The 13,201-nt window shown below is 39.3% G+C and overlaps 1 protein-coding gene across 4 annotated transcripts in view; it reads right to left on the reverse strand.

Annotated features, from left to right (window-relative positions):
* Pir (pirin) overlaps positions 1–13,201 on the reverse strand; it is a 100,273-nt gene that overhangs the window by 54,250 nt on the left and 32,822 nt on the right. For all 4 annotated transcript variants that reach the window (XM_071606872.1, XM_071606871.1, XM_071606873.1 and 1 more), the window contains exon 5: positions 10,457–10,663. In XM_071606872.1, the coding sequence (XP_071462973.1) occupies positions 10,457–10,663 (207 nt within the window). The remainder of the gene's footprint in view (positions 1–10,456; positions 10,664–13,201) is intronic.

Here is a 13,201-nt window from a genome sequence, read left to right on the forward strand (position 1 = left end):
ATGTATAACTAAAAAGAATAAAAAATTCAAATGAATAAATAAATGTCTCTAATTGGTCTTTATAGTTGGTCCAGGAAAAGAACTATGAATATGATGGTTTCCTTCCATGTTGTTAAAAATGCTTATATGAAAGCAAAGAGAACAAGGAGGCTTTTAACATTTCCAGAAAAAGAGTCAAATTATTATTACTTCTCAATTAGCAAGGCCAAATTGGACATTGATGTATTCATGTTCTAAGCCAAGTATAACAACTATATTCTCCACAGTAAAAGACTCTGATAGTAACATGAGAGTGTCCACATACTTTACATACAGAGATATGAAAAATTGTGCTGTATATATGTATAATAAGAATTGTAATGCAAAAAAACAAAGTACATATATGAAGACATGAATTGGCGTGAACATACTTTATATACAAAGATATGAAAAATTATGCTCTATATGTGTAATAAGAATTGTAATGCATCCCACTGTCATGTATTTAAAAATAAAATCAATAAAAAAAGAATAAACATTTATTTTGAAGGCCTTCTTAGAGCATTTCTTTAATCTTCATATAGGGCTGATCCTTCTAATCTATCTTCCCATTAACCCACCACAATTACTATTCTGGGGGCTCACCCTAATATACTCATGTTACCAGTTGATGTGTCTGTCCTTTTAATTGTGACCTTCCAGCTCCTTGGATTTTTCCAGCATTTCTCCCCATACCTTCACAGGTCTTGCCCACTATTGGCCCTCAGTACACGTGTGCTGTACTCAACTGAACTAATGTCATAACTTCCCAGGATGCCCTCCAGGAAATCCTTCCAATCTCCCCATGGCTAATATGGAAGTCCTTCTGGTAATGGTAGGTTCTTTCAATTTGCTCTTCTCCTTTTACTAAACTAAGTGAATAAAAAACAACCCCTGGATCTGTAATGGATGATAAAAAGGATTCCCTGTGGTTTTCAGATCATACCATGCTCCTCTTTTTTTTTTTTTTTTTTTAATTTTTTATTGTTGGCTGTTCAAAACATTACATAGTTCTTGATATATCATATTTCACAATTTGATTCAAGTGGGTTATGAGCTCCCATTTTTACCCCATATACAGATTGCAGAATCACATCAGTTACACATCCATTGATTTACATGTTGCCATACTAGTGTCTGTTGTATTCTGCTGCCTTTCCTATCCTCTACTATCCCCCCTCCCCTCCCCTCCCCTCCCCTCTTCTCTCTCTGCCCCCTCTACTGACATTCGTTTGTCCCCCTTGTATTATTTTTCCCCTTCCCCTCACTTCCTCTTGTATGTACTTTTGTATAACTCTGAGGGTCTCCTTCCATTTCCATGCATTTTCCCTTCTCTCTCCCTTTCCCTCCCACCTCTCATCCCTGTTTAATGTTAATCTTCTTCTCATGCTCTTCGACCCTACTCTGTTCTTAGTTACTCTCCTTATATCAAAGAAGACATTTAGCATTTGTTTTTTAGGGATTGGCTAGCTTCACTTAGCATAATCTGCTCTAATGCCATCCATTTCCCTGCAAATTCTATGATTTTGTCATTTTTTAATGCAGAGTAATACTCCATTGTGTATAAATGCCACATTTTTGTTATCCATTCATCCATTGAAGGGCATCTAGGTTGGTTCCACAGTCTAGCTATTGTGAATTGTGCTGCTATGAACATCGATGTAGCAGTGTCCCTGTAGCATGCTCTTTTTAGGTCTTTAGGGAATAGACCAAGAAGGGGAATAGCTGGGTCAAATGGTGGCTCCATTCCCAGCTTTCCAAGAAATCTCCATACTGCTTTCCAAATTGGCTGCACCAATTTGCAGTCCCACCAGCAATGTACAAGTGTACCCTTTTCCCCACATCCTCGCCAGCACTTGTTGTTGTTTGACTTCATAATGGCTGCCAATCTAACTGGCCATGCTCCTCTTTTAATAGAGTAATTACTTCAATGATTTTGAGCCCATTTGAGTTGAAACTTTGAAATATTTGGCTATCCTGGAGTGCCTATACCTGTTCTGTAGAATTCTTTTTAAAAAATAGACTAATTGGGGCTGGAGTTGTGGCTCGGTGGTAGAGCACTTGCCTAGCATGTGTGAGGCCCTGGGTTCGATTCTCAGCACTGCATATAAATAAATGAATAAAATAAAGGTCCAGCAACATCTGAAAATATATAAAAAATAGATTTATTAAGGTATAATTTATATACCGTAAACTTTCAATGCTTCAAGTAATCAGAATTATATTTGACACTAAATTTGCTTATCATATTTAGTGTAAGTTTGGTCAAACTATTCAAAAGCTACATGCTCCCAAGGATTTGTCCTTTGGTCAAAATAAAGTCTTATGTTTATAGTTATTAACAACAGAGCTTTATATATATGCTGATACCAGTTTTTAAAATACTCACATCAATCTCAACTTTTTAATACAATATGCTAGAGTCATCTACAGAAAGTTCTTTGACACTATCCTATATTTTTTGCTATGGTTAGAAAAAATATGATGTGCTCCTGAGGAAAGACTTATTATATCCTAAAAGGCAAGCCTTGCCAGCCAGAGGAGTGATTACAACAATATGCTAAAATGTCCACTCACCTTTTTTTGAAGGTGACATCTTGGTTTTTTTATAGTTTTCATTATGCTCTTAGTGTAATTTTCCCAGCAAATTTATAATCCTGATCACTAAGGCCAAGGATGTATGAATAGAACAGAATGTAACTTCTGGATTAAAAATGTACCTATCCATTCTTCATTTACTTCATTTACAGAAGAGGGCTTGTTGACACCATTGGAATGTACTTCCTAGGTGACTGGGTCAACAGGGACATCTTGAAGGAATAAGAACATCTGGCACCCTTTGTGCACACCAAGAATGGTATTTCTGGGGTGAGTGGGCTGCCCTGGGCAAGAGCAACCTTTTGTACAGCTGATTTGAGCAGATCTTGACCATTGTTTATTTGAACATTCCTAACTGCAAATGAAGTGCCAACTATGGCTGCCTACCACAGCACAAGTTCTTTGAAGTTGCTGGGTGCATTTCTTTGGTGTTCTCTTATTTACTAAGCAAGACTAACAACCTAATTGTGCCCATTCTCAATGTTGAATCAAAACCAAGTTTTGCCCTTGTCTGTGGAATGATGCTGATCATATGCTCGGGCCACCTGGCCTGTTTTGGATAGGGACCATACAATAAACTGTTCCAAGAAATTTGAGATGAGATAGGACTACCTGAACCTCAAGCCCTGCTGTTTAAAATCTTCAAAGAGAGGGATTCAGGAACATACAAACCATTATCAAACAATCTCTGCCCTCTCTATTTTCTTTCTTTCCCTCCCTCCATCCATACAAGCAGATTGAATTCTCCCTCCTCTGGACTATAATGGAGTTTTTACATACTGTTACTTTAGGGTTTCCCATGTCATATTATAGTTCTGATGTTTGCTAGCTTCTCTCCCCACCCTCAGCTATGAGCTTTTTTGAGGACCGTGGCTGTATCTTATTCATATCATGTTTCCAACGTGCATGAAGTGGGTGCTTAATGACTGAATAAACAGAGATCCCAGAGAAATGGGAGAAGTATACAAAATGAGAAGTGCCAGTCCAAAAATGTCATCAGTTATGAATGAACATAGGATACTGGTGTGGATTTAGAGGGAAGTCAATATGCTAATGAGCTGGGCAGCTGGGTTGGACCTTTATGAGCACCAGCAAGCAGATAAAAATGGTGAAACCCTCAACTCCATTTTCCCATAGTACTTTGCAATATTCTTTCTCTCAAATGCTATTTAGCGCCTTCCCCTAAGCCAAAGGGAGACCAGGAAGCTCTCTGCCTCATATTCATAGTTCCTTTCCTTTGTCCTCCCCATCTAGTCAATTATATATACTTATTTAAAGTCTCAAAAGGGAAATTCTGCCAGAATTCGTTATGATGATTGTGAATTGTTTAGGTGGAACTTTATTTTTTTAGCATTTTTCATAGCACGTAATTAAAATGGACCTAAGAAAAATCGCTGCAAATAAAAGCCAATGGAAAATGAAATTATCAGAAAGAAACATAAAATTGCATCTTGGATTCCCGAAGTGATCAAATCATATTAGATCTACAAACACTGCCTCAAAGAGACAAATGGACATTCATTTTTATGTGTCCACTTAATGTTTAGCATTGACTATTACATTATTAACTCTTTTGTTGGTTTTCTTTCTTTCTCTTTTTTTGGTAGTACAGGGGATTAAACTCAGGGGCACTTAAACACTGAGCCAATTCCCCGGCTTTATTTTGTATTTTATTTAGAAACAGAGTCTCATTGAGTTGCTTAAGGCCTTGTTAAGTTGCTGAGGCTGGCTTTGAACTTGAGATCCTCCTGCCTCAGACTTCGGAGCTGCTGGGATTATAGGTGTGCACCACCGTGCTGCCTTGTATCTGTTTTCTTTTTTCTTTTTAATTTTTTATTAGTTGCTCAAAACATTACAATGATCTTGACATATCATACATTTGATTCAAATGGGGTATGAATTCTTATTTTTCCACATGTACAGATTACAGTATCACATTGGTTTTACAGCCACAATTATACATACAGCCATACTAGTGTCTATTGTATTCTATTGTATCTGTTTTCTTATGCTGAAAAACCTTGATTCCTAAAAACACTAACAAATTTATTCATTTGTTTTATCTCATAACATACATAAAACTGTTACCAAATTATAATACCAACACCAACAATAAAACCACACACTGAAGTTTAAAAATTTTGTGCCATTCTTTGAGTATTTAGAACCTACCCCACCAAAAATGTACAGCCAGAGAACTATGTTTAAGAGCCCTGAAAATAAATGTTTTCTCTGTGTGATTATATTGCTGAAATCTTTACACTAACTGTAGATTTTTCATTTGTTTCTGATTTTAAGAATTAGGGTTTTAGGGCCGGGGTTGTGGCTCAGTGGCAGAGCACTTGCCTAGTACATATGAGGCACTGGGTTCGATCCTCAGCACCACATAAAAATAAACAAATAAAATAAAGGCATGCTATCCATCTACAACTACAAAAAAAAAAAAAATTCAAGATTTGGGGTTTTTTTCCTTTTCTGTTCGATGTTTTAAATATATAAATATTCCCATTTTTTTAATTTAATTGATTTTATTTTTTTAAATACACAACAGCAGAATGCATTACAATTCTTATTACACATATAGAGCACAATTTTTCATCTTTGTATATAAAGTATGTTCATGCCAATTCATGTCTTTATACATGCACTTTGTTTTTTTTTCCCTGCATTACAATTCTTAATACACATATATACCACAATTTTTCATCTCTGTTTTTTTCAAAATTAAAAATGGAAAGACATACAGAGAGTTTATCCATGTACCCCCACCTGGACCCCAAAGGGAAGCTTTATTAGAGATCTACAGATCTATACTCACAGATCTGCTTTTCAATCACAGAGTATTCTGATTTATACATAAAATAAAGTATCAAAAAGGCCACTGGAAGGGAAGGTTCCTTTCTGAGTTAGCATAGTTTTCCGTTTGCTTGCTCTCTGAGACAGCTGAAGCCCATTCTCTCAAGTGCCTTCTGTCACAAACCCGCAGTCTCACTCAACCTCTACCATTAGGAGAATATCTGTCATGGTTTTCAAGCTAGACCTATGAACTTGTTGGAGTACTTTAAAGGCAAAAAAAGGGGGGGGGGGCATGTGCCTGTGCTACCTGTTTAAGATGTAATCTTTTTTTTTTTTTTTTAATGCTACTTTGCAAAAATGTCCTCCCGAGCTTGGGAAGGAAAGGACAGATTTCACCAAGGGAACAGAAACAAGCTCAAGTAGGCAGAAAATGGATGGGGCTTCATTGAAAATGCCCTGAAATAGAGAAATAGATAGAATTCAAAATGATCTGAGTGCCAGGCGAGGTGGTGCACGCCTGTAATCCCAGCGGCTCAGGTGGCTGAGTCAGGAGGATCGCGAGTTCAAAGCCAGCCTCCGCAAAAGCAAGGTCTAAGCAACTCAGTGAGGCCCTGTCTCTAAATAAAATACAAAATAGGGCTGGGGATGGGGCTCAGTGGTTGAGTGCCCCTGAGTTCAATCCCCGGTACCAAAAAAAGAAAGATTTGAGAAAATTCCATGAGATGTTTAGCAAAATCCTTTAAACACTAAATTTTTAAAAATGTAGTTACATACAATTCAGGAAGACACAGTCTGCCAACAGAAAGAAGATTCTTTATAGGCCACATAAACATGTCCTAGCACTTTGGAAAGGAAGTAAAAATAGCACCCACTTACACAGAATTTACTCTGTGCCAAACACAGAGTATTTATTCTAACTATTTTACACGTATTTATTAATATAATCCTCCCAAAAGCCCTTTGAACTAAGTCACTATAGTCCTCTCCATTTAACAGATTAGAAAACTGAGGCTCAGAAAGCTTAAGTGAGTTCTTCAAAGCAAGTCAGTGGCAGAGCTGGCCTTGAACCCAAGCCATCTGGCTCCAAGATTGCCTTTCTCTGACCCTGGTGGGTGGGGCTGAGGCCTCCTGGAGGCTTGCTTCTGACATAACTAATGGAATTTAGAGCAGCAGGAGGCAAGTCAGAGGCATTTGTTGGGAAAAGAATTGTGTTCCACAGAGAGCTGGCAAGGAATATAGCTGATTGGCCGGCTGATAAGAATGGAATGGGGTTTGGAGAACTGCATATTCTCATGAAATAAACATGTGATTGTGACCTTCCAGAAGTGACAGAAACTATTCAAACTATCCCATTTTTATCTTTTCTCCCCTCTTAGCCTTCACATTAGACTGGGCTGTCCTGGCAGAATCTTGCTCAAAACTGGCTATGCCTTTCCAAAGCCAAATCAATGCTTAGACACATACAACCTGGGAAACAAAGATACATCCTGCCTTGGAAATAACAAAAAGACAGTTTTGTTGTGAGTTAAGGTTATGGCATCTTACACAAAAGCTCCTCACCTTTTCTGTGGATGCAGGAACTTGAAGTCCAGAAAGATTAAATATGATTTGCCAAAAGTCACAGAACCTGGATGCCGTGCTTCTTATACATACTACAAATGGTAGTTAGCAGCCCACAGGATTAGCACCACCTAGGAGTCTGTTAGAAATACAGAATCACAGCCAGGCATGGTGGTGCATGCCTATAATCCCAGAGACTCGGGAGGTTGAGGCAGGAGGATCATGAGTTCAAAGCCAGCCTTAGCAACTGCGAGGCACTAAGCAGTTCAGTGAGACCCTGTCTCTAAATAAAATATAAAAAGGGTTGGGGGTGTGTTTCAGTGGTTAAGCACCCCTGGGTTCAATTCCTGGTACCAAAAAAGATAGCATCTCAGCCCCCCACTGCAGACCTGCTATATCAGAATCTGCATTTTATCAAGATTTCCAGGCAAGCCATATAAATATTAAAGTCAGAGAAGTACTGCAATGATAACTAAGTCTATGTTATTCATTTTCAAGATATTTTAGTTGCAGGAAGGGTAGTTATTATTGATTCTATATGTTACACATGCAGCACTCTCTTGTAAGGTATAATCTCTGTCTCACTGTGTAATTTAACTTGAAATTATCTTCCTGATGCAAAAAAAAATATTCAGTGTGTTTTTATAGTAGATCTAGACCTTTTAACACCGAGTTATTCCTTGGTGAGCAGACATTAAGGCTTCAAATGTACAAAATTATGTCTCTTATCAGACCCACAGAGAAATGACCAATAGCCCTCAGTGACTCACACTGGTGTCCTTTCTTCAAAGCAGATTAATTATCTTTCCCAAATTGCAGCAAATCCTGTTAGTATAGATGGCAAATATAAATTTCAGCCCAGTTCCTGCCTGGGCTAACAAAGGTTACCAGAATAATAACACCTACTACTTACGTGGTGCTTAAAATGTGTTCAGCACTATTCTGAGAGCTTATTGTATAAAAGGTCACTTAATCCTCACAGAAACCCTATTTTATGGATGAGAAAAGTGAGACACAGAGAAATTAAGTGGCTTGCTCAAGACTGCACAGCTGGTTCATGGTAGGTATTCTAACTCACCATCTCCAGAGTCCACACAGGTAAGTACTGACCAGTGCTGCTTCCAGAAATCAAAATTTAATGCTACTCATGGTTCAAAGAGGCTCTTAATATTAAAATGCTCTCAAATCAAAGAGAATATAATTCACTTTAGAGATTTTACTTGACAAAAAAGAAACAATAGAGGCTAGCAGCTACCAAAACATTATTTGAAAAAGTTAAGAAATGGGACTGGGGATATAGCTTAGTTGGTAGAGTGCTTGCCTCCCATGCACAAGGCCCTGGGTTCAATCCCCAGCACCACACACACACACACACACAAAAGTTAAAACATTACCTCTGGTTTCTAATTCCTGGTTGCAATTGTAACACCACATGGTCTCCTGCTTGGAAATGCTTTAAAATGTCCTGCCTATAATTGGAACCAGCTTCAACCTTAAAATTGCCTTGTGTTTTCTATAAATGAAAAACATTTGTAAACTCTAAGGATTCATGATATTGCTGGCTTTGCTTATCTGTTAAATCACTGGTCCAAGTTCTCTTTTTAGCTGCAGACAGCTCAAATCTTTTTCTAAATGAAATCTTACAGATAATTCCAATACACGCAACCGGACAGTCTTGTGCTTTGGCTGAAGGGGAGGAGGAACTACCTGCCTTCCACCATCCACTCCCTGAAAGTTATGTCCCTAGAGTCCTAGAGTCCCAGAAACACAATGAAAAAATATCACATGGGATAGAGGGAACAGTTTCACAACTGCATTAACAAAGCTCCCCTTAGACCTCTCTGTCTGACACTATACCCAGTGATGTCCTTTGGCCTAACTCCAGGAAGGCCTCACAGGATGCTAACTCTCCTCTGCAGACTGAAAGAGAGGAAAGTCTTCACAAATAGTGGAAAAGGGCACTGTTTAATGCTGGGCAAAAGAGAAACGGGTCACAGAAACACAAAGAAAGGTCATTTCCAACTGAGGCAAAGTAAGCAATAGGCCTTCCAGCGGGTGGAGAAAAGTCAGCTATGCTTCACAGACAGAACTTGGAATTTTTTTTTTCTTCAATTACTTCTGTGTACACTGGAAACAAAAAGCAAAATAATACATGCATCGAGACATGGGATAGGTTCAAAAACTGTGGTTATAATACAGAAGAAAGAAAAACTGGTAAATCCCAACCTATAATCATAACCAGTCTGTTAACCATGTAATACATCCTATTGAGTGGTAAGTTAGCAGCCACTGCCAAGGCATTATCCTCATTGGTACACATAAAAAGTTAAAATTAAAATACTAATAAGTAAGTATTTCAAATAGTTTTAAGTGTTGGTGGTCTGCTGGAAGAATGACAAAGTAGTTCCCAAGATCTTCATGTTCTCGTGGCCAGGTACCAGACCCTTCACAGATCCCCTCAGATCACTTTTGATCATTTCTGGGACCCCCTCTAGCCCCAAAGTCAATGGCCATAACCAATGACAAGTGGATGTGGGGGAATGAATGCCTAGCTTCCTTGCCTGGGGCGGGTAAGGATAACACTGAGTCAGACCCATCTTCCACCATCCCTATCAGGATCAGGTTAAAGCCTCCCTCTTTAGGACTTTGCCTGAGATGGTACCCTTGCTTGACTTCCTCCCCAACTTTGTCCTGCTTCCTTTTCCTATTCCCAGGAGCACTTTCCTTAAAATCACTTGCCCAGGAGCCTGCATCTCTACAGGGTCTGCCTCTGGGAAACCCCACCTCCAATTGGCTGGTGTGAGGAATCAGCCTCCCCAGCCAGCGGTTCCAGTGTGTAAGAGCACAATGCTTGCCACACTTCTTTCCTCCCATAAACATGTCCATAATGTTTACATCAATTGATTCGATGTGACAAAAGGTGGGGCCCTAAACCTAAACAGTACAAAGTCTCAGCTATACACAGGGCATGTTGTGTATGGGTTAAATAAAGGGTCAAATTAACTTTTAAAAACCACCTCTGTATACTGCAGTAGTGTGCTTCCCTTACTTACTAAGTTGGTCATAAATAATCTACATAAATCTTTATGGAGCAGAGTGGGTCCTGTTCTTTGTTCTCTTGTTTGTTTCTTAAAGGCAGCAATCTTGTAGTGCCAATGCGTTTTAATTCAAAGCATTGAATAGATACTACAAGTGAAAGGGATTAGGATAAATCTGCACACATATTAAGACATACCTTGAAAACTGCTTTTTGACCAAATTCTTACATGGATATGTACCCTTGTAATTTTCTTAACTGTATGAGTTTGCACACAGCAAAAAAATTTCTGGGTTCCCTTAGGTTGTACTTATTCTGATACCTCTGAAGCAAGATCATCCCGTGAAACACAAACTATAATAAACCTTGTGAGAGCCAACAATGGGGCCAGCCCTATGTTATCTCATGCCCCACATTTCACAGACATACAATAACAATATGGCTTACCTTTATTCCCAGGGCTTCTCCAGAAATGACAGCAATTGTCACACCATCCTTACTGGGCTTGGGGATCTCTTCACTTTTCAGTTCCTGGTACTGTGGCTCCACCATCTTCTCTGAGCTTCTCAAATTAACCCACAGTTGCAGACCATGGGCTGGCTCCTCAGAGCAAGGCATCTCAGCGTGCAGAATGCCCCGGCCAGCGGTCATCCACTGCAAACATCAAACCAACAGGAAAGATAAGGTAGCCCAGCCCCTAACACATCTGCATGTGGGACAATTACAACATCATCTCTAAGTGATGTATCTTACAGGTGCTGCTCTCACAGTCCTTGGGCAATATGAGAAATAACAAACATCAATGAAGATTGCTAGAGCCCTTTCCAATTTTCCAAACGCTTGCCATGCTGCTTCATTTGAAATTGAAGCATCAGAAATGGAATTCCTGCACATGGAAGAATCCTCTCCAGGATATCCCTGAGTGTTAGGTTGAGCTCCAAGGTGGAGAGTTGCAGGCAGACAATATATTGGGGAGCACTCTTGGGAGATACAACTTAAATGAAGAAAGCAGTATTGGGCAGGGGGAGAAGCCAACCAGCAATGCAGTTACAACACAGGGCTGAACCAATCTGAGAGGGAGCTCTGGAATAGAGAAAAACCTTTAGGAATGTCCCAAGTTGGGGCAACGTGGCCAACTTTTGGAAAGGAGAGATGGAGCAATGAGCCATCAGCAACCAGTATGCCCAGCACCTGGAAGATATATGTGTGGGTCTAAATACACATGTGGTGTTACCTTGTTTTTTTTTTTGGTCTGTGTGTATATATGTGACTGCATGACCAATATGTGCTCGGGTTGTGGTTTAGCGGTGGAATGCTTGCCTAGCATGTGTGAGACACTGGGTTCGATTCCTCAGCACCATATAAAAATAAATAAAATAGAGGTATTATGTCCATCTACAACTAAAAAAAAAAAAAAAGAAGAAGAAGAACATATTAGGGGCCAGCTCCAAAAACTAACCTTGGAACTTGGGAGTGAAGGGATGGAGCCCAGCCTAAGGGGTACATTTCCTGCTTGTCTTAGCTTGGGTTATGCCACAGAAGAACCTGAAACAAGGGCCTATCTTCAGGTAGTTTATTTGGAAAGTGATGCAAAAGCACAAGTGCAGGTGATAGGGCAGAAAGCCACAGACGGGTATTAGTGAGCAGGGTATCTGGACACCTGGGACTCAATATCACTGGAAAATACACTTTAGAATTACTGCATGGAGGAGAAGGGAATCTAGGACATTTAAAAAATTTTTTTTCTTTTTTAATTTTCAATGGACCTTTATTTATTTATATGCGGTGCTGATAATCGAACCTAGAGCCCCGCATATGCTAGGCAAGCACTCTACCACAGAGCACAACCCCAGCCCAATCTAGGACATTTTGATTTCCATTTCCATCCCTCCATATTCTTGGCACATCAAGGCTGCTGGTATATGGGCTGAAGAAAGCCCTCCAGAAGAGTAGCAGCACTGGAGATGCTGTGCTGTGTACACACCTAAGAACTGTCATCACCTGAACTCAGAGGTGGGCCAAGAAGCTATGAGGCAATATCATCCTCCATCCAGCCCTTATGGGAGGAAACAAATCCTTAAATAAATCATTGCATAAAATCACTCTTGACTTCACAATTGCACTCAGCACTGTGCCAAGGTTCTATGAGAGCATATGATGTGGTGGTGCAGTTCAAAATAGCTTACCCGAAGGTGAAACTTTTAGGCAGAGTAAGGATTGACTAGGGGAAGGGGGAGAGAAAGAGGGCTCCAAAAGGTAACAGTAGCATATGATAAAGGCTTTGAGGCAAGAATCAGCATTATTAGTGCAAGGACCAAGAAAACCAGTCATATGTTAGAGATTTTTTTCCTTCATTAAGTTTAAATAGATTTCTCTCTATCGTCCATTTAACAAGGCTGATTAAATCTGAGATCCAAAATTTGTTTTGTCTGACAATAGCTATTGGTGTTCTTCAAAGACATCCTCCCAATTTAAAGCATTTTCCTGTTCCATCAAAGTTCATCTCTCCATAGTTTCAATGCTTTGTTAACCTTTTCACATAACCTAGGTTAGCAATACTTTTCTTAAAATGGCCCACCCATTGGATTTACAAGGGGAGAAAAAGGTTCTCTTTCCTCACTATTTGCTAGCTCTGCAGCCATGGGCATCTTTTTATTTTTTTTAACATTTTGAAATCCTTATTCTCTCATTTTTAAAATGAAATAAAAACAGTACTTACTTCAATGAGATCCTTCATGTGAAAATGCTAAATAAACTGAAAAATACTATGCAACCACCATCCTAACCAAACGTGAAGTTATAATGATAGAAGTGTCGGCCAACACCTCACATATATGGCTGCAGAAACAGCCTAATGATGTCACTGGCAACAGTCCCCGCTTCCCATAATCTGGACACACCCACTCATCATGTCTACCTTTCCAGACGGGCTCTATTTTATGTTCTGCTCCAGTGAGAGGTTACTATTGACTTTTCACCATGACTTTTTGTCCTTTTTGCTTTTCTGTCTTTAAATTTTGTATTCTTTGAAACACCATAATTCACATATGTGCATTTATCATCCCACAAATATATAAATGATCCCAGAGAGTATCCGATACAGTGTTCAGATTTCTAGAACTGACAAAGATGATCCAAGCACTTCTTGGGGATTTTTAATTATCATATATCTCAGGTAAGACTGGGATGGGG

This window comes from Marmota flaviventris, chromosome X, assembly GCF_047511675.1.
Source record: "Marmota flaviventris isolate mMarFla1 chromosome X, mMarFla1.hap1, whole genome shotgun sequence".
Taxonomy (NCBI): Eukaryota; Metazoa; Chordata; class Mammalia; order Rodentia; family Sciuridae; genus Marmota; species Marmota flaviventris.